Genomic DNA, 21,763 nt, shown 5'->3' on the forward strand with positions numbered 1-21,763 from the left:
CCCCTGCTCAGCATTTCTTCAGTACAAGCATCACTCAGTCTCTTCTCCAAGAAACCACATCTAACTGTAGCACAAACTACTAGAGAAATCTCAGGAGGAAACTTCAGGTAGATCCAATATAAGATAACAAATTCAAACTGAAAAAGATACAGAAGAAATGTGAGGAGGCACAAAAACAACAAAGGTCTTCGACATTACGGGAGATGCAGACAGACATAATTTAATGAATGACCACAGAAAACAGAGCAACCTCGGGTTAAAATATCTTTATTATATAATATATATTTACACGTGAAGGCACTTTAAACCGTTACAGAAGTTTCACATACACTACTGTTTCAGCTGTTCAGCAAGTCCAAAAATATTTTTCACATTGTCACCTACACAGGTGAAAAATCTGAACTGCATCCAGTTGTAGTACATCCATTTTTCTAATGAAAAAAACACTATGCTTAATGACACCAGTGAGGATCTTAGCACCATCGGTTCTCTGCTGTTCCAGAGAAGGCTGCAGGAGCACGGGAGGCATGGTGGTACGGAGAGAGATCTCAGGGGGATGGGACTTGACAATCCTTGAGGCCCCTTCCAACCCTAGGAATCATCAATGATCTTCAAGGGATGTTACACTACAACCGAATCAGCTATGTTCTTAACGTGCAATACTGCTGAAAAACTTAACCCTGTTAAGCCTGATGTTACATTCATCACCCAGGAAGGCTGCAATCCTCCTGCAAGTAGGGCTAAATCAGGATTCATTTCCCCCACAATGCCGGAGGCTTCTAGGGAGTGGGTTAAGCACTGAAGGGATATGGTTGTAACAGCACAGAGGAGTGGATCAAGACAAAGTAAGTTTCTGTTGTACATTTTGTCTCACGATCTGAAGACAAATATTCAAACTGAACAAAAATAAAGGAACTGAACACTGACACAGTAGTTGTCTGTGTCCATTACCCCATACTACAGCTCCATACTGTCACATCTTTTGGAAATGAGCACCTTTTTTTGGAAATAAAAAATCAAAGTAGTTAACAGTTCAAAAATGAACTGGTCTGTAAACTTCCTATCCTTGCTGAGTAGGGTCCCTGCACACGTACAGTATGCATACACTCCCCATGTTCCCTGGCCAGATTCACTAGCTGAGGCTGTCTGAGATCACACAAGCTTTCTTCCCCATAAGTGCAGCACAGCAGACCTGGCAGCACATACTAAACAAACCAAACAACGAAGTGAACAGAGCCCTTTGCACAAATCCTATGGAACTGCTATTTTTTTCCAGCATAATACACACACACACACAAAAATACAGTGCTGAGAAGTTTCTGTATGGCTCTAACTTAATTACATTTAAAGAAATAAGATCAAAATACTGACTTACAGTAAACTCAACTTTTTCAATTCTGGTAAAACAAATCCTATAAAATCCCTCAGTGCTAACAACTTAGTTGTAAGAAACAGATCCTGGAAGTTACGCATTTCCAATGAAACCAATCCTTTAGTAGCTATAAAAGACCTATATACAAACATACCTTATCCGATGGGTTTACTTTCAGTGTAGATACTACACAACAAGAGAGTAAGATCTTAAAATAAAATGTAGAGATATATAATATGGTAAATGAATTTGCACGTTTCAACAGCTGTAAGGCAGTGAAGGCCCAAGCTGTTTTTCCAACTGTAACCAACTCGTACGTCTTTGTAGTTAAGCTACAATATCAACAGCTTCTACAGCAAGGCAGCAACCAAGCTTCCCATTGGAAAGGAGCAGCTCCCATGACAGCACTCACTGGCTTAGGAGAAGGGTAATTCAGACTTAGTATTCAGAAAGGTATCTCAGTGCTTTTTCAGTTCTCAGCATCCAAATTAAACTACTGCTGTTTCTACTTCTTGATTATTGCCACAGAAGCTCTCTGATCCGTGTTATAATGTACACCTTTGCTGAAGCTCTAACAGGAGATAATAGCAGAGGACATCAAGTCACGCACTTCAGAACTGTTCCACTCTTCCTGAGACTGAATCAGTCTGTTCTCCTCTCCAGTTACTCCACATTCTTTTAAAAATAAGGCACTTAAAAGGTTCTACCTCAAGTACCAAAGCTTGAGAAACTTAACCAACTTCACTCATTTCCATACTGTTTTTATTCTACAAATAAAACGGTTACTAGAAGCTGAGTTACACTCAGAACTTCAATACTCTAGATTAGGCTCAAGAAAATCCATCACAGCTTCCTGCAGATCACTCTTTTCCTAAAACAACTCAAAGAGAGTAACTTATAGTACAGTATGTTCACTGGGAATAAAACCCACCTTCCATTCTCTGTCACTTACTACCCAACTCTTGCTCTCTGCATCCCGTGGAAGTCAGAGGTTCAATGTTAACGAAACATGGCATTTGTCTGTATATACCACATCGTAAAAGGAAGCAGTAGCAGAACAGCTGCATCAAAGTGTTGGAGATAGCTCCGAGATCCCACAGAAAACTGGCAGTTTTAGTGATTTGCTCTTTCACTGACAACATCCTGAAGGCGCTTAAGTAGAACGTCATCATTTTCCTGGCAGAGTCGCTTCATAGGGGGGTCGGTGTCATTATCAATTGTTATCGCTCGTTTCTTACTCCTGTGTTCACCTTGTTTTATCATATTGTTGATATCCTTCAAACTCTGTGAACGAGAATTTAAGAACAAAGTAACAGAAGTTACTATGACTTCATTTCAAACGTGATTTGGTTCTCAATTATTTGAGAACCTCTCTGCTGAGTGAGTGAAGAACTCCACGTAAAGAACTCTGTTCCTCACCACAAACCGAGGAACTATTTCAATGGATTCCCATTGAATTAGAGCGCATTCTAGTTGTGAGATGAATTCATCCTCTCCCAAATCAACCTCTTTCCACCCTTTTATTTTCTACCTTGGAAGGGCTCCCATTAAATTTATACAGGAGCGCAGTTCGCGGTGTCAGGCAGGAACCGTTCTTGTGAGGTGAAACGTAAACAGAGTGCTGCTGAGAGATGCGCCGAGGTGAAACCGGCTGCTGCTTAATGCTGGGGAACGGAGACAAAGGGGGGGCTTCCATCTGAAAGGAAGGACGGATGCCCAAAGGAGACGAATCAGAAATTACTGAACAGCAATAAATTAATGGAAAGGCAACATAACATAGCCGCATTTCCAGGTTTTCTTTAGAACATTTTATCCTATAGCAGTTAGGCAACCGAGCAAGTATCCACAAAACCCACGGAACAAATGTGGGAAGGCGGCTCCAAAAGCAGTGCCTCCTCTTTTATGCTGCTGGCCCACGATGCCAGAGGCAGATGTTGGTGGGATGGCAGTAGGGGTTGAATCTTCCCACCAATATCCCGTTCCATTTTGCTATCATATGACAGATGGCAGCAGAGGGGCAGTCTAGCAGAACAGAGTTGGACGTGAGAGTGTGTGTGGAGCGTGGAAGCGGGACTGAATTCCTCCATACAAAAAAACAAACAATGGCACTCACTGATGCTTTTGAATATTTACAGAGTGGATGTGAGCACAGTGAGTGGTGGGTGGTGCTTTTGCAGTCTGAGAGAACAGTGTCTGACATGGGACTGTGTATGGAGCAAAGGGGTGGGACTGAATTCCTCCGTGTGCAAAGAAAATGGCACCCAGTGACATTCATCAATGCTTGTGAACATTTATGGAGATCAAACAGTGGATGTGAGCGCAGCGAGTGCTGAGTGGTGCGTTTCAGCAGTGGTGACAGTGGGCCATATCTGCTGGTGCAATTATTTTTTCCCCCCTATGAGTGCAGCATGCAGGCTCTTGTTCATCACCGGTGAAAGCGTACAGCTAACGGTGGTGAATGTTTTGAAAATAGTGATTTGTAGAATTTGCTCTGTCCAACAGTGTTATTTTGCTCTTTGTATCTGTTGCAGTTTCTATGGAAATAAGTAGGAGGCATTGCTTTTGGAGCGACGTATGTATTTTTCAGAAGTGCTAACTCAGATGTTCCACAGCCACTTGAGCAAATGAGCATTGCTACGTAAAGAAGCTGAAAATGGGGTTGTAAACTGAACTGCACAGCTCCCAAAGGGCTGTTAACATTACACATATCATTATTCATAACTTTTTGACTTCTGTAACCAGGCCAGGTAAATACAGAACAAAACACTGACGCAGAATGCCAGGAATAAACCAGCGTCTGGTTATTAGAACAAAACTCCAAAAACATTTTACTTACTACATGATCCTGGTTTGTGATATCGTACTTCAGTGCAAAAGATTTTACTCTTCCTACATAGACCGCATTGTAAAATTTAATGAGATCTCCTCTCTCCTCTGTTCCCAACTCAGTGGAGTTCTCTGCTGCAGATCTTCCCAAGGAATTACCAGTTCTCACAGATGAGTCTAATTATAAGAGAAAGCTTCAGATTTCAGAACGTGGTATTAAACTGACTTCTTCAGATTTAAATTTCTAATATCTAACCGATAAAAGCTCATTCATGAATTGACCAATTAGTAAGATGAACTCATGAAACATGCCTCAGACAAAGATGCACTGTAGGCAGTTATGAACATCAGAGGGAGTTATGAATCACTGCCAGCAGACTAGTGGATTATGGCTGAAGTGGATAATGCAAATCTGCTACAGCTATTTCAAACTTAGGAGTAAGAAGTATAGCAGTACTGATATATATATATTTTTAATAGGAGTAGTAAAAAGTTGTTTGGTTTTTTTTTGGCTCATCTTTTTGGGGCTGTTGTACAATCCCAGTACAGCAATAATGAAATTAGACAGGATGTTGAACAATGCTAAGGTACTCGGAACCTTCACCTTGCCAACACTCAGTGTATGTACTATGCAAACTTGCAATAACGCTTTAAGCAGTCTAACAACTTGCAGCTTTTAGCTTCTGTGAAACTTTCTAGTCATCAGCTGGCAAAAAGAAATAGCTTCTTCATCTACTCGGACCTACTGCAAGGATGCCATGACATCATCTTCGTAATTCAGTGGTGGAAAAACGCGGCAGCTGCGCAGCAAGGTTATTGCAGTTAATGTGATCTCTTGCCTACTTAAGTCGGGTCACTACCAAACACAACGTTCTGATTCACTCTTCACACTACTGACTACCAAGCAAAACGAGAACACAGAAGAAAGCCTCTTGCCATCCATGCAATATGAAACAAAACATTGAAAAAAACCCAAAAAGCTTCAGTTGATATCTGTAATTCTTTAGTACATCTGCCTCGTGTTACAACAAAAGGTTGTCAAAAGTTGTTCTCAAAAAGCAGGAGTTCATACTAAATAAAGGAGACACTAATCTATTAACAGCATTCAAGCAGGTGCTAGACAGGATGCTGAATGTATAGGAGGATCTGCATTTTCCTTAAAACAAACACAAAACACAACGTTAAACATTTGATCAACTGGAAAGTGTGTTTTTTTCTCTCTCTAACACAGCAGAGCAGTTGATAACATGGTTTATTTTTCAGCAATACACTTATTTTTCTAACAAAACTTCCTTCCTTCCTCTTTATTACTTTCCTTCCTCTTTATTACTTGACAGTTCAGTTCCATAAAAGCATGCATTCTAAAAAAATATCAATTACTTTACTTACCTTCTGCCATCTGTACATTTTGGTTTGCATTTCTGTCCAAAAGGGCATCGGCAGAAGTGTTTCTTAACAAGACGCTCCTATAAACCTATAGGACGCAGAGGGGGAAAAACACACTTGACAAGAAAAACAGAAAAGTCAGAAGATGATCAGGTGCTGGAACAGGCTGCCCAGGGAGGTGGGGAGTCACCGTCCCTGGAGCTGTTCAAGAAACGTTTAGATGTTGTGCTGAGGGACATTGGTCAGTGGGGCAATATTGGTGGTAGGTGGACGGTTGGACTGGTTGAACTTGGAGGTCTTTCCCAACCGTAGTCATTCTGTGAGTCTAACAGATGAAATCCATCTGAGTAAGAATGACTACAGCAATGAAGTTGACTTTTCCATTATCATCAGAATCATTTGAAGGCCACCTCTGTCTAACATTTATACAAAGGAAAGGTGCCATCATTTACTCACATGGCTGTTTGCTTGTGGCTGATTCCTGTAACTTTTCATTATATCCTGGAAAGTTCTTTCCTCTTTGGTGACCTGGAAAAGAAAAGGCTACTGAAGACAGTGCACAGACAGAAAGATCAGGCTGCTCAGGGGCAGCGTACTCAGTTAGCTTCCTTGTACCTAGATCTTTCATGAGCATTAACATGCTGATGGGATGGTTCTAATGATGGGAATATGAACAAAAATACACATTTCCATATTCAAGCATTTTTTTTTTAATTTCTGATAGTAAAGCTATTTGTTGCCTAAGTTAATTAGGCATCATTCCTTTTCCAACTTTTCATCCAGCGATACTAAAAATTAAAAAAGGAAGTATTATCCCATCAGATGTATTTGTGAATTTGAAAACCTATACGTCTTAACTTTTCTAAGTAGAAAATGAGGAAATACTCAACAAAACACCACAGAGGTATGTACACACACATACAATTTTAGTTTTCTTTCATATGTCAGAATTGCTCTTGTGCTACAGGACTCATTTTTCGAGCCATCCGATTTACATTTTCAACCGAAATAAAACTAATTCCTTAAGCCTGCATGTTACCTTTGCCATGATATAAAAGGCACAGAGGAGAAGCTGGTCCAAATGTCTGTCCTTCATTAGATCAGCACAATGAACCAACGTGAATTCAAAACATGTCCATATCTTCCTGCGCAAGTCGTTGGAGACATCCAGCTTTAAACACAGATCACGCAAGCGCACGCTTGCCAGATGGTAAACCTAGAAGAGAAAGACGCTCCGTAACGAGTCAAGCCAACTGAGCTTAACCTATTCTGCAGAAGTGAAAGCTGTCACTGAAGTACAGCTGTTTTACATTTCAGTCCTTCGCTTCCACAAAGCTTTCCCCTTCTGCCCACAAGAATGTCTTCAAATACTAAATTGTCAACTCTGTTCAAATGCTGGATGCTTACAGGAAACCTGATTAAAAATATTCTATTCCTTCTGTATTACATCACTCACTCACTACCATGGATGTATTCAACCCTCTGGCTATTACCATCCACCCAGTTCTTCATCCACCAAATAGTCCAGCCTTCAAATCCCTCCTTCTCCAGTTTAGGATATAAGGATACTATAAAGAAGAAAATCTCTGAAAACAACTTCTCCAGCAAGAATGTATTTCCCTTCCCTAAAAAAGGTTTTTCTTTACCACCCAGTTCTTAACCTACTCCTTTAACTCCTCCTTGTTTTAAGAATTTCCTTCTTCCCAGAAACTTGAAGATAGCGTGTGTTTCATCCCTGATTTCTGAGGCCTCACACCAGAAAGATCAGCAGCACTCAAGATCTCAAAAATACAAACAAGAGAATCTCCTGGTACAAGATCCAAAAGGTGGCAGTTTTGAAAGACCAAGTCACAGGAGGGCAATTTCATTTCTGATACATCTAACTCTTGCAAATGGCCATAACAAGAGACGAGAACTAAAAACTGACAATGTTTCCTATGAAAGCTGTTAAGAAAAAAAAAAACAACCATCTCACGATGGTGCAGGGCAAGGGATGAATGGGTTTACTGAATTCTCTGTAATCTCTTATCCCTTCTCCGAGCTATATGAGAATTCTTCAAGCCACAGAGCAGGTATGTGAAGACTGAAAGATAATGTAAGCTGCTCATGGAGTTTCAACACATCCACGGGGGTAAATCACACCTTCCTAACAAAGATGCTTACCTTCCTGTAAAACAGCGCCAAGGATCCTGTTTTCTTTGGTTTGTTTCCTGATAAGAGATGCACTTCTTGTTCCTGATTCACCTGAGGGTAGCAGGGAGCCTGAGGCTCTATTTTAGGTGCCTGACCTAGATTCATCGAGATGGGTATCAATGTGATCCCACCCAATTCGTTTGCGATACCTGGAGATAACACATGCATCCAAGAAGTGAACTGTTTGCTGCCACAATGATACATAATAGAATTGCAAATCCCAAACTCTTTCACAAATATTTCATACAGAAGATATTTCATCCTTCTATATCGAATGCTAAGACGACCAAGTCTTCATGAACAATAGAAAAGTACATTTCCGGTAATGCTTAAAGGAAGAGCATGGTTATTAGTCGTCTTAGATTACAGCAGACAAAAACTAAAGCAAGCAGGAATTAATCACTATTAGAGTTGAGAAACAAACCAATGCTTAATCTGTGATGAGATTTAACTGTAAGAAGGAAGAACTCCACAACTTTGTTTGCCAGGTGGAATCCTCGGGACTCTAGCCAAATATCAGATTAAAACACAGAATGAGATGTTAGTACAAAAGCTTAAGTTTTGGTGTGGCATTTGTTTTCTTGCTTTTTTTAATGATCTCTTAAAAAAGGAAAAATTGATCCAAGATGTATGCTCCATCTAGCCAGATCTTAAGAGTAAGCAAAACATCTCACTTGGAAGAAAACCAGAAAGAATTCATACCGTGCAGTGGGATAGTAACTTTCTGTCCTGCTTTTCCCGCTACTGTTGCTGTTGTCACAGTCAGTACTGTTTGCCCAGGAGAGATGGACACGTTTTCAGCAGCAATGCTTGATGCTGGAGCAATTGTCAACTTAGTTCCCTCTTTTAAAATCTTTTCCATCTGCATTTCTTTGGGGCTGTCATCTCCGAAGAGTCTTCTCTTGGCACTTCCTGCCATAGGCGAACTGTAGCGCTCATGCACAGAGATTGGTGACAATGGCTGCATGTCTAGTGCACAAAGGAGAAAGGAAAACATCTTCAGTGGAGCAGCTGAACAGGAATATTTCTCCGTAGGAGAAGAAGAGGCTATCTTATCAAACTGTAAAAACAGACTGAAATGCACTATTTCTGGTTAAGAAGTAATCTCACAGTTCACTGTTTTTTGGCAATATGAACAGAGACCTACAGTCCTTTAACTGATTTCTGTTATCCTGTAGTTATCCCAGACAGTTTGGTTTCGTAATCTGATAGCAACAGGAAAGACAGGAGTAACCAAGCTACCAGTGCCGCCTGTGGGCAGAACATTTCCCATAGTGCAGAAGCCTTCTGGCTAACCAGCAAGGTGAAACCGATTGGACACCTTACTTCCACTCTGCGAGGATGGTCTTCTGGGTACAAGGAGCAAACAAACACTTCCAATCCCCATCATTTTCCATCTGAAGTAGTTAGGAAGAACACTTCGTATCATACAGATGGTTAGAGGTGTGTGAGAACCTGGTACCATCTCCAAGTTGCCTTCCCTTCTACTGAACAACTCACCATAACATCTACAGCAACCATTAATACGTCACTTTCCTAATACACTTGAGTATTTAAAACAAAAGTTTTGTAACATCACTTGCCAGATGAACACAAAAGACAACGTCATCACAGCACACAAGGAAGAACTTATGGACTGCTGTTTGAGATATGGCAAAAGCAGCACTTCCTAACAAGTGAAGTGGGAAAAAGCAACAGCAGTGCTGCCACTGCCTCTTCATCCTCACCATTATGGAGCAGTTCTATGCGATACCTGGGAAAAGCAAGGCAGTTCTTCAGAGGAAAAGTGTACTGCAGACAAATTATCATCCTCCCCTCCTGCAAAAGCAAGTTCTGTAGGAACTAAGAGGACTAAATGCAGCTTTGTTACTGCATGATGAGATGACAAGAGGTGACAGTGGTAACCATCACTGAACCAGTAGGACAAAATGCAGGGAGACCGTGGTCTGAAGGATGAGAACAACAAGAATGAAACAGAGCTACCAAAAATGCTGGACGCTACAGAGAAGAGGTTATACTTGAAGGAGAGGAACCAAAAATCCAGTCCAGCTCACTGAGAACAATGACAAAAAACCCCAAAGAACCAGCAGCCCCAACAACAAAAACCCCCACAACTCCCAGAAAGACTGCAGAGCTACCAGACGACAACCCACCCTACGAGTCAGGTAACCCTTGCACCTACACAAAGGCACAATCCTGCTCCACTTCACACATGAAGCATGATTACCAATGACTGCTGCTAGTAAAACACACCAAGGGTTTGACTGGGTGCATCTAGACTTTTCCTATATCAACTGAGACTAGAAGTAAATAAATAAAATCGCACATCCAAAATATATCAGAAATCTATAGAACATACCCCGTCTTAAATTCCCACCAAGATCTGTCCGAACCTCTTTTACTCGAGGATGAACTATAGGAGATATTGGCATCATAGGCAAATGCCCAAGCCCACTTCCTCCATTGCTTGCTTCAAAATTATTGGGAAATATTACCTGAGAAATAAGAAATACCAGTGTAAGATATCAAATAGCTTTCCTTCGTCCCAGATCTTTAATAAAAGTGTTTTTTTTTTCCCTGCATAAACTGTTCAATTCAAACAGCGTTCTGTATAAAGTAACAACAGGAAGATGATCACAATTTTTTAAATAAAGAGGAAAACAAACAACATACTTCTTCACAGGTGGGAACCTTGTTTTCTGAAGCCTGGAGAGCACTCCAGAGCACCGAATCCCGAGTCCAGGCGAGGCTCTCCAGGATTTGCTCCTCAATGCTGTTAAGGTGCTTCACCATGTCTCTGGAAAGTCCTTCTTCAGACCGAATCAGTACTTCAATTACCTAATAGTAACAAGGCACACACATCAAAGCAAAGTCGTATCACACCTGCTTAACACGATCAAACCATTATTCATTTCAGGACCCTGTTCCAAACGTCTCTTCAAGGGGGGATGCTCCAGCCTCCTCCTCACCCTTGAACCCTCCCAGCCCTTTCTGACTCTCCTGAGCAACCCAGCTACCACCAAGACTCCCACAGAAGCAGATTCCCCAGATGTTCTGCCCTGAACACCACCTTCCTCTATCGGTTTGGCTTTCTGATTTTTCATCTTAAGTCAGATCTCAACAGAAGGCCTTTGTGCTTTGGTTCAACATCGTTCTTTTCCGTTTCAGTACAGCTGTGCTATTGTCTGTCTATAGAAGCACGCGACTTAAAATATCCACAATACAGGGCAAATTTACACGAAATAGACATGTCAAGCCCGAACACATTCCTTTATTTCCTTTTGAAATACAAACTAGTTACATTATTTTTACTCCCTTTGCCAAAGAGGATCAGGAAATGGACAGCAAACATCCTATTAGCAGAGAGTAACTCCTAGCAGGGTGCCTTCAGGCCCCCTCTCACCACCACTGAGCACATACAGAACGGATGCACAAAGCACATGCTGTGTTACACCCAGGCAGACATAAGCAGGTCACATGATTCAGCTGGGCAGATGAAAAGAACTAGAAGTTTATCAATAGCATGTTACAGTGAAGTACCATTTACAAAATGACTTAATTGCTTTAAATTCCAGCTTCAACTCAAACCTTACATATTCCAGGTAACGTTAAGGACAGGCAGAATTTAGAATAAGCAAGGCATGCGCTACCATCTGCCTCTCCCCTACATGACTATCTAGGAGAGCACCACCCTCTGAGACCGTCAGTCCAGTAACGTGCCATTTTCAGTGCAGATTTAGACAGGACGTATTTACCTTATAAAAATAGAACGGCCTGAGGTCAAGCACTTCGATTATCCAGGGAAAGGTGCGAGGAGAGCTGTACGCAAAAAGCACAATCTCCAAGCAGCATGCCATGAGGGAGCGGTGAAACACATCTTGCTCCAAGAGAGCCTGAAGAGATTAGAGAAGATGCCAACGACCTGAGCTTACAAAAATGGAGGCAACTGTATCTGAAAAGCCTTCTAGGCAGAATCACAGGCATCTCAGTATTAATCTAAGAAACTCCATGCTGCACAGAGCCTCCAAAAAACGCAGCTTTTTAGGGTGGGGAAAGATGGGATGATCACTTTTTTTTTTTAATCTCAAAAGACACTTAAAAACGGCCCTTAAATTCATTATTATAAAAACCAACACAGATTAACATAATAATGGCAGATTTATACAACTTTCAATAGTAGTCAGATTACGCTTAAAAGAGAAATACATGGGAGCTGTGTAACATTAACAATATATATGGGTTGCTTGTCTGCAGACTGATCTGTGCTGGAACTGTCTGAACATATCCCCCCATAGAGGACTTACGAAAAATGTTCACTTTCGTTGGTTCTTTACTTACAGTCATGTCCTTTCCATGTAGTCTTCGCATTTCTTGTACCATTATAGTCTCCAAGATCTTATAGTACAAGATCTCTGCCAGTTTTAATCTGTTTACAGCAAAATCTGAAATTTAAAACCAACGCTGATGAAGCCCTGTGCTGTCCACAAATGGCCTCAGACTGAACTGACCCGTACTTGGCCTTCTCATACACATGCTGTGTTTTGTTAATATGTTCTGCAAATGCAAACAGTATCCTTTGATATATGCTAGTCACAAGAGCAGCATGCTATTCTAGAAATACCATCGAGGATTATTAATACTTATACTGAAGTCATTCTGCAAACAGTTGCAAGGCTTTTCCTAGTCGTATTCCACTTCCACTTTAGGAATACAAGTCTACAATTTTTATTAAAATCTCTAAAGTTTCAGCGCTCTCTTGGTTATCTCATTTTGAACTGTAACCTTCTTTTAATTTTGTAATAAGATATTATTCATTGTAGTGTCAACAGCAACAATTTTCAGTTTGGGAGTGCTGATCGTTAAGAAGAGTTCCCATGTATTGAGACAGCACATGGCTGAACTTTATGTTCTGAAACATCCCATGCATTTCACCTTCGTACCTATATGAGATCCTGGCAGTTCGTCTGTTGGCTGAGTGTAGCTGTGACAGAACGTCTCTCCTATTTCTCTCACTCTGTTCATGATGCTTTCCGCAGGGCTGCGTGCACAAGACCTGCAGGAGAACACCAGAAGAAAGCCTTGGCTGTGTAAGTAAGTGTCCTGTTCCCAGGCAAACAAACTAACCCCTATTACCATAAATACCAGAGGAAACATAGACCACATGGAAGGATTGTTTCTCCTGCTGTATAGATTTTAGAGCCAATGCAGGAGAAATTGAGAGCTACAATAGCTCACTGGGGAAAACAAAACATATCCAGTAGGAGCAAAGTGTGAAAGTTCAGGAGAGCTTTCAAAAAAAATAGTAGCAAGGTAGAAGGGAACGGATGAACTCCTATCATGGTCACTGCCAGGAAAAGGAACCAGAGAAGCTCTCCATTTGGAGATGCTCTTTCTGAATGTCTCCAGATTTAGAGGACAGTGGCTCAGGGCTGGTATGAAATGCAGACACTAAGTTACGCTGAAAAGCTAGCACTGCAATGATGGTTTCCTCAAGCAAAGCCTTCTAATTAATTAAAAAGTTACTCTTCTAAGGAATTTATATTTGAAGGACAGAACATTCAAAAGCATAGACTATGTAACAGTCAAAACCAGAGCTCTTTCTATTCCTCCGAGTCAGACAACACATATCCTAGCGTTTGCTGAACTCAGATTCAAGATGAGCAAAGCACTCAACATATTTGTTAACAGATGCTTTTCTCAATGCTTATCTAAGTTCTAATATTTACATCTCTCTTTGACAGACAGGTTATTATTTGAATGAACACGTTTTTCACTAGAGATTACAAATACATTTTAACTGTATCATGGAAATAACATCAGACTTTCAAAAAACACCTGCCAAACGGAAACACATCATTGTAAAAGTTGGAATTACAAATGCTTAAGAACGTCTGTTAGGAAGACCTTCCAAACAGACATAATTCCAAAGATGAAAACTAGAAGTAGTATTTTCATTTATTTAAAGGTTGCTATAAAGCATTACTTTTACATATTGGATATTAAGCGCTAATACTAAGTGCCCATTATTACTAAAAGTAGTACTAAAAAAATCCAGAGCCCATACACCACTATACAGCAAGACCCTGCTTAGTACAGTTAGACAAAAGCCCAACAGCCCTATAATTATTTATTATTAAATTGTTTATTTGTTACGAAGGACCACTGGTCTACCTTTTACTGCTGCACTATTTGTACTTATCTGCTTACACACCAACATTTTCAAGTGCATTTAACTACAGTCAGCATGCAGATGTGCATCTGGGAGGCTAAAACATAGACTGATCTACAGAACAGGGACTTGCTCCCAGAAATGGTGATGAGGAAAGCCTGGGGCTGCCTTCAGCAGTCACTTAATACTACTTCCCAGTATCAAAGAGTGGCTGAAAGGGATGGTGGTGGTGACACCTCAGGGATGGGAGGGTCCAGCTCTCCTCCAGAAGAACAGACCGTTTTAAAAAATAACGTCTTACTTATATCAAGACTCGTTAACTGGAAATAATAGAGAAACACAAGCAAAAATACACTGCACCAGACAAAAAACTGAGAAAGAAAGCAGCCCCAAGCACGAAAAGATGAGTATGCACTTGTAAGAGAACAACTGCAGTGGATGTACTTACTCAAAAATAGTCATAAGTAGGTCACTAGGTGCGTTTTTCAACCCAGCCACAATGTTCTGCAACCGGCTCACACTTTGTGTGGCTGAAGCAACAGGAGTGATGACAGCTTCCTTTTCTCGTAGGTATCTTCTTCCAGTCAGGGGAGTTGAAGGTGCAAATGACCTTTTCTGTGAGAGAGATGGGTAATCAATAAAAAACAACAGAAGCGGTGCAGAAAAAGCATCTCCTGTAAAGTAACTTCTAAGTTTAAAATAACATCACTAAAACACCGCCAAAGGCGGCTGCAAAATCTGTGGTCTCAGAACTGGCTAAAAATTAGTTTGCTTTCCCAATGCTGTGCTCCTTAAATACATACAATCCCCTTATCCAAGTTTAAAAAGTGATCAGTTGGGTATCTTCCCGTATACCCACTTCATTAGTTCACGTTTTTAAACACAGTGAAACACCAACTTTGCTTACAGGCTGCTTTTTGTAACCAAAGCAGAGGAGTTAGACTTTGGTGGGTTTCATGTCTTGAATGTTATTTTTTCATAGAATAGTATACAGGTTGACTTTTCCTGTCATCAAAAGGAAACACAGGAAAACACGTAAATGAATACATTGTAAAGGTTTCGTGGTATTCCTACTAGCTATAAAAGAAGCGTGAAATAACTGTAAGTCTACACATGGAGGTCTTAACTACCTAGACATTCCTCCTGGACAAAATAACACTAGTTCGCATATGAAAGTGCTCCCTCCCTCCTTAAGGAGCAGTTATTTAGTACATTACATAGCAAAGACAACACCACCATTTCTCCTTAGCAAGACTGCCCGCCTAAGCCCGCAAGCGGCATTCACCTCCTTCCCCCCAGTGAACCACTCAAGAAATGCAGCTTTTCAAAGTCATCTCAGGGATTCAAACTGCATACAATGACGGGAAAACCTGACTCCAAATGAAGGAGTACTCCGCATGAAAACAAGTTAAATGAATCACCTTTTCAAAATGCTGCTGAAGGTGACACTCCACATGAGCTCTCGCTGCTGTTTTCCCCCCTGGCAAGTCTGTGGGAAACTTCCGAGGAGTGCCAATTTCCTCCTCAGCATCCGCTCCTAGGAAAACTCTCTCGTCAAAGTCACCCACCGTTAGAACATACTCTTCGTACTCTTTATTCAGCGCTTTGCTGGAAGAGAAGCCAAAGTTTTACAGTGAAGGTTAAACTGCTGAACAAACGCAAAACTGAAGCCAACACAAGCTCAAAGCTTCTAACACTCTCAGTAGCAGTAGTGCTTGTACACGGAGCTTCACTATGCGAGCAGCCCACTCACCGCCCTCCTTGGCTGCCTTCAGCTCCAAGCCTCCCACAGCAGCTCACCACACAGCCTGCTCTTCTCCCACCAGCACTTCATGGAATCACAGAATGGCTTGGCGTGGCAGGGACCTTAAAGATCACCTTGCTCCAAGCCCCTGCCAGGGGCAGGCATGCCCATGCAGTGCGTTAATCTCAGATAGCGCTGAAATCAAGGCATCCGGCTCCACAGCTGAACTGCTTCACACACACACAAAATATATATTATATATACTCATATATATGTCTTTTTTTCTGCACAATTTTCCCATCTGCTGACCCAGAAATGTTGGGATCTTAAATTGAAACCTGCCAAATTAAGATGCATTTGCTTTAACTGACATTCACCAACATGCACATCTTCAGAATGATTATGTTTCCCTTATAGTTTCCTAAGGAAGTAGAAAAAATTGCCTTTCTTAGATGGCATTAAATTAGTTCCACACACTGTGCTGTGTGGAAACAGGAGAAATACTCCCAAATGTTTTGAAAACCTAACAGGTAAATATGGAATGTGGGACCACAATGCCCTCAGTGATGCACTCCAAGGTTGCCACAGCCTTCTTCCCCACTTCCATCCCTGTACCCATTCTCCTCTGTGCTGTAAAGTGAACTGACATAAAATCTCATAGCAATGCGTAAAGAAAATGGAACCACTCTGGACTGGGAATGGAAGAAGATCTACTATACCAGTGCTGGAATTCAGAAAAGTAAGATGATTGTGCAAGTTGGGCTCCGAATTGCATGTGAAGAAAGCACTGTGCCTATGCAGTGAGCTGAACAGCATTTTTTTTTTTTTTGGAACAGAGCTTGGAGACATCTGTGAGATACATGGCAAGTTCTTCAAAAGGAAGAAAATCTAGACGTGAATGGAGCTGTCTCCTTGGGGCAGTGGAAGTCTAAGTGCAGAATTTAAAACACTGACAGAAATTCCCAAATCAAAACAACTGTGGACTGACTAAGCTTCGATACCATTGGGTGGAGTTGTGCCTCCTACGACCCTACTGCTGCTCAAGAGTTTCCTAGCAAATCCTGATTTCTTTTCCATGAGGACCATAAATGAGTTGAGCTTCAATGCGTTCCACTGTGAAACGTCACAGAACAGAAAACTCATCCTGACAATAAATCACTGGGCTCGCAGTAAGTACAGGAAGAAAATCTGCTTCCATCTCAGATGCAAATAAAGCAGTTTTGAAACATTCAGCCAATCAGAAGTTAAAGCTTTGTCCAAGCAGAGCAGCAGGGGCTGCATTAAACAAGCTAAGTTTGAGCTCTGCTTTGGCCTCCTGGCACTCAGTGGCAACCTCCCTCAATGGCACAGAGAAAGGGAATTTGAAGCTCCAGTTCCTCAAATCACCACTGACATACTATGATACTGAACAACTCCTTTAGTTTCTGATTCCAGCTAACCTGTCTGTAAAAGGAGAACACTTAACCTCACAAAGGCTGCAGAGCCTTCCATTTGGGCAAACAGATAGACAGGTTTCCTCAGATGTCATTTAATAAGGAACAGGGAATACTGCCTTATTTGACATGACAGTAAGTATTAATACTATTATCCTTTAAATAGAAACACTAATAGCAGCTCACTGCTTCATAGGGATCAGAGCAGCACTTCTATATCTGAATGTGATCCGCACTGTTACAACACTGGAGTCACCGCTCACACTTCTCAGAAAGCAAACTGATGAGATAAAAATCTCACTTTGCAAAAACGAATTGCTAGCTATTTTTGGAAAAGGCCAAAAGCTCCCTATAGGATCCAGAACAAAGCAGCTGCTACTCATCTTTTCATTTAAATTGGTTTTGAGAATTCAATTTCTGAAGTTCCTGAATCAACTCCACTTGTGTCCCCGGAAACGCTCCACTCCTTTCTTATGGTTTTGCAATTGTTGCTCCTTTTTCTTTTGAGTCCTCCTATTGCATTCACAGAATTATACACTTAACTGGAGACTAGTAAACAATCCTAAATGCTTCCCTATTCATATTCAATATTTGAGGTATGCACAGAAACATATTCATAAACTTCAGAGGTTTGATTTGCATTAGACAAATTACACAAAAGTAACAGCTGCCAGAAAAACCACAGTGTTATTTATGCTGGAAAAGACCTTAAAGATCAAGTTCAGCCATCAGCCAGTACTACCAAGCCCACCACTAAACCACATCCACACATCTGCAGTATCTCTAGGGATAGGCAGTGCAGCCCTGCCCTGGGCAGCCTGCTCCAGTGCCCGAGCACCTTTCTGTGACCTGATATTAAGAAAGAAAACCTGTAGCTCACCCTCTGATATTGGAAGCATCTCAGACCCAGGAAGCATTTAGGCAAGTAACAGCACTGGTTCTCAAACCACCAACAGCAGTGAGATACAATAAGATAAGGAAAACCTGAGATTTAGCATACAAAGATGCATACTTAAGAAAAGAAACCCAAGTCCATGATTAAAAATGCAAGCTATAACTTACTTATTTTCTGTAAAATTGTAAAGATCCAACAGACATTCTCCTTTTAAGATCTAAGAATAAAAAAAAAATCAGAAATATCTTACATAATAAATCAAAACCATTCTATCTCTAACAACATGACAGCATGATGATTATTTTTGCCAAGAGTGGAGTGAGATTTAGGACTTATCTTTTTGCCCAGACCAAAGCAGCACAACGCCGTTAGCGAGAGGCACAGGCCAGGCCAAAGCTCAGCTCTATGCAAGCTCTAGGAAAGCATGCTGCTCAGGAGCAGCGCTGCTACCTCTGCCCCCTCGGAAGGGAGGAAGCAACCCGCTGGGCAACTACAGGCATCTCCATGGAGCTTGGAGAAGTTTCCAGGAGCAAAACCACACAGAACAGTTTTTCCCTCTGCAACTCCAACCTCCTCATTCAAAGCATTTTGTTTAGTTCCAAGACACGCACTAGGACTGAGAAAATCATTATGGTTGTTCCACAACATCTTTAGTTAAAAAAAGGTTATTGCCCATGATTCAGCTTTCATACTGCCAAGAAAGTGAGGACTCTCCACTGACATAAAAAGCCAAAACAGAGGGGCCCCTACAGCACGCATCATTAGAAGGGAGAGTTCAGTTCTGCTCCCGCTGAAACACATACAGAGAACAGACCTGAACCAACCCAAGTCCACATGCTCACAAGCACATGCAGGATTTAAATGCTCTCAAGACAGGACTGTCTGTATGAACACTATCACACATCCTTCAGTTAGTAACACGTACCTTCCTACTGAACAGCTTTGAAATGTACGGCTTGAAGTAGTGCTCCTTTATTCCTTTCGCTTCTACGAGAAGCCCGTCATGCAGCTCACACAGTGTGGCAATGATGCACGGAGGGTCCTCCAAGGCTTTTGTCTCTGATGCATGGAAGTCTGCTGGTAAGCCTGGGAACAGGGACGAGGAGAAAAAACAAAATGACAACCTTCAACTTCACTTAAAAAAAAATAAAACAAAGAACAAAGAATATTTCATTTCCAATAACCTATCCCCACTGTACCTTTAAATGACGGATTTAGCAAATCTCTTCGATTTGGACACAAAAGGGCATTTGCAAAAACCAGGTCCAAGCAGCACAGAAGCAGATGATAGGAATTCACTAAATCATCTCCAATCATACGGAAATTACCTTTAAGAGACAGCACATCACGTCAGGCAACGCAACAGAAGTCCGTAACTCAGAATGGACACAAAACACACGGCTGCAAAAAGCAAGCCTACCCTTAGTGTATACAAACAGGGTCCAGCAGAAGTTGAAGAGATCCTTAACACCACACAGCACCCGCCTGTCAATGAGAGGGACAGGAGTCAGTGTCCGCTTCCAGGAAGCTGAAACGTGCTACACAGCAAGAGTTTCATTCCGTTTCCATGTTCAGAGCAACAGTCGGAACCATCACCTCACAGATGCACACTAAGGCATGCTGTAAGCTACTGGTGCACAGAGCAGCTCATGCTGCAGCCTCCAGGCTAGCTCTGCAGAGCTTCTTGCACAGCATCACCGGCCATTCTGAGCCAACAGCTGCCTGTGGTTGGTGACCCAGGCATTTCAGTGGTGCTGCAACCGCGACAGGAGTCTTGCGGAGCCGCATGCAGAGCAATGCTGAGGGCTCTATCAATGACAGCGAACCTTCTTCCTAAACATTTTACTAAAGTGTCAAGCATCCTTTCAAAATATGCAACTACAACTCGCATTGCAGCTCTTCTAGTGAATTCTCTAGGAGTAGAGATGAATCAAAACCACCTGACAAAGAAGCTAAAGGTGCAATCACGCTAACGAATGCTGCTCTGATGAAGGAACACAAACAGAGTGCACAGACATTTCTCCTCATACAGATGCAGCAAAGCCCACAGCTCACCCCAAGGCACTGCAGCAGCAGCTCTCTTTCCATTTGAAGACAAAAAGCTACACCAGACTAATACACAAGGCAGCAGAAACCCCCAGCACAGAGCCAGCTCAGCTCCTTCCGATGAAGGTTTTATCCTCACCAGAGCTACCAGGGACAGCCATGCAGCCAACAAAGAATAAGGACACAAAGTGAAGTTCTCTGTGCATCAGGAAGACGCCGCCACCAGTTACTACATGTCATATGAATGAGCTGCAATTGGCTGCAATTTTCTTCCACAGAAGTGCTGGCACTCACCTGGCAGTCACGTAAAGCAGCCGAACACAGGAGCCCCACTGATGCAGCACAGTGAGGAGTGCGTGGAGGGACTACAGCACGGTATCAGCCACCACCCTGTGTTGGCACCAAGCATCCCTGCCCATCCGTTCAGACACTTCAGAACTTGGCCTTATTTTTCAAAGCAGAACTAACGCTCTTGTTATTTGTAAACCTGCTGCAAATCCACACGAAAGCTCCCCCAATACCTCTGCTTCCTGCTCCGTTGGGGTTTCGAAGCTTCTTCGTTAGGGTTTTGAAAGATATCCAAAAATATCGGTTCAAACTTCCTGAAGATGACAGTGGACACCTCGAAGTTCCTCTCCAGCCTATCCACCCGCTCCCGAAACTCCTGCGGCACATTCGACATGTCCATCCACTTCTTCATTTTGCTAAAGAACTGAATCAAACTTAAAAGGGACAAAAAAAAAAAAAAAAAAAGACAAAGAAAGCGTTGTATTATCATAGGCTTTAACCGACGTTCGGCCTCAGCGCTGCCCCGTGCCGCTGCGGGCGGGGACCGAGCGGCGCACCTGAGCCTGGCGGAGCGCAGGATCCGGGTCAGCGACACGCAGTTGCCCTCCATCAGGCCGCTCCCCACGGTGGGCAGCACGCTGCGGCGGCACGCGGCGTACAACGCGCAGGCCAGCCAGTGCTGCGCGTCCCCCTGCAAGGCAACGCGGCTCGTGGGGCCGGGGGCGCCTCACCACGGCACGGCCCAACAGCCCGCCCCACGGCACGGCCCCACGGCACGGCCCCACGCCCACCTCCAGGCTGTAGGTGCCGCGCAGCACCGTGAAGTCGCGCAGCGCCTCGGCCGCGCTGCCCGCGTCCAGATTGAGCTCCCGGCACAGCCGCTCGATAGTGGCCCCGGGCTCGGGCTCGGGCTCGGGCTCGGGCAGCGGTTCCTCACGGGACATGGCGGCCCGGCCCGGGCGGCGCAGCGCCGCACTGCGCTCCGCGCGCCAAAAGCTCCGTACCGGAAGGGCGCGGCCACTTCCGGCGCCGCGGGCGCCAACGGGCGGGAAGCGGGAGAGCGCCTTGGTGGGGGGGGATGTCTCGGTGTTGCGGAGGGTTGCGAGCGGCAGAGCTGCCCGGCTCGAGCCGCCGTCCCGGAACCCGAACGTGTCCGAGGGAAGGTTCTTCGCTCGCGGAACGAAAGCCGCTGAGCGCGATTAACGGCTGCGCGCGCGCTCTGCCCGCAGTCCCGCGCCGCTCTGCAGAGCAGCTCTCCCACGCGCGGTGCGGGCAGGCCCTCCGGGGAGGCACCGCGCTGCCCGCAGCGTCACCCCGCCCTCCGCAAAGAGCCTCGCGGGGCTGTGAGGCCGCGCACCAGCGGGCGCTGCCCGTGGGCCTTCCTGCCAGCCCCCGCCCGCCGCGGCCCCTC

General features: G+C 43.3%; 1 protein-coding gene across 4 annotated transcripts; it reads right to left on the bottom strand.

The window, feature by feature from the left end:
• RBL1 (RB transcriptional corepressor like 1) lies at nucleotides 252–21,538 on the bottom strand. 4 transcript variants are annotated; one of them, XM_021416971.1, is made up of 22 exons: nucleotides 21,144–21,538; nucleotides 20,910–21,043; nucleotides 20,586–20,786; nucleotides 19,439–19,503; nucleotides 19,218–19,346; nucleotides 18,944–19,104; nucleotides 18,186–18,235; nucleotides 15,368–15,554; nucleotides 14,395–14,561; nucleotides 12,718–12,855; nucleotides 12,116–12,203; nucleotides 11,533–11,670; nucleotides 10,451–10,615; nucleotides 10,137–10,272; nucleotides 8,480–8,746; nucleotides 7,748–7,926; nucleotides 6,624–6,800; nucleotides 6,041–6,112; nucleotides 5,588–5,672; nucleotides 4,209–4,375; nucleotides 2,904–3,068; nucleotides 252–2,656 (listed from the first exon to the last, which is right to left on the bottom strand). In XM_021416971.1, the coding sequence occupies exons 1-22, from the start codon at nucleotides 21,294–21,296 to the stop codon at nucleotides 2,486–2,488; spliced, it is 3,195 nt and encodes a 1,064-aa protein (XP_021272646.1). In that variant the 5' UTR covers nucleotides 21,297–21,538; the 3' UTR covers nucleotides 252–2,485. The 4 variants fall into 4 exon arrangements, with proteins under 4 accessions (XP_021272646.1, XP_021272644.1, XP_021272645.1 ...); XM_021416969.1 differs by having other exon boundaries at nucleotides 12,116–12,219; nucleotides 12,718–12,830; nucleotides 21,144–21,364; XM_021416970.1 differs by lacking the exon at nucleotides 20,910–21,043 and having other exon boundaries at nucleotides 21,144–21,272.

Source organism: Numida meleagris, chromosome 19, assembly GCF_002078875.1.
Source record: "Numida meleagris isolate 19003 breed g44 Domestic line chromosome 19, NumMel1.0, whole genome shotgun sequence".
Lineage (NCBI taxonomy): Eukaryota > Metazoa > Chordata > Aves > Galliformes > Numididae > Numida > Numida meleagris.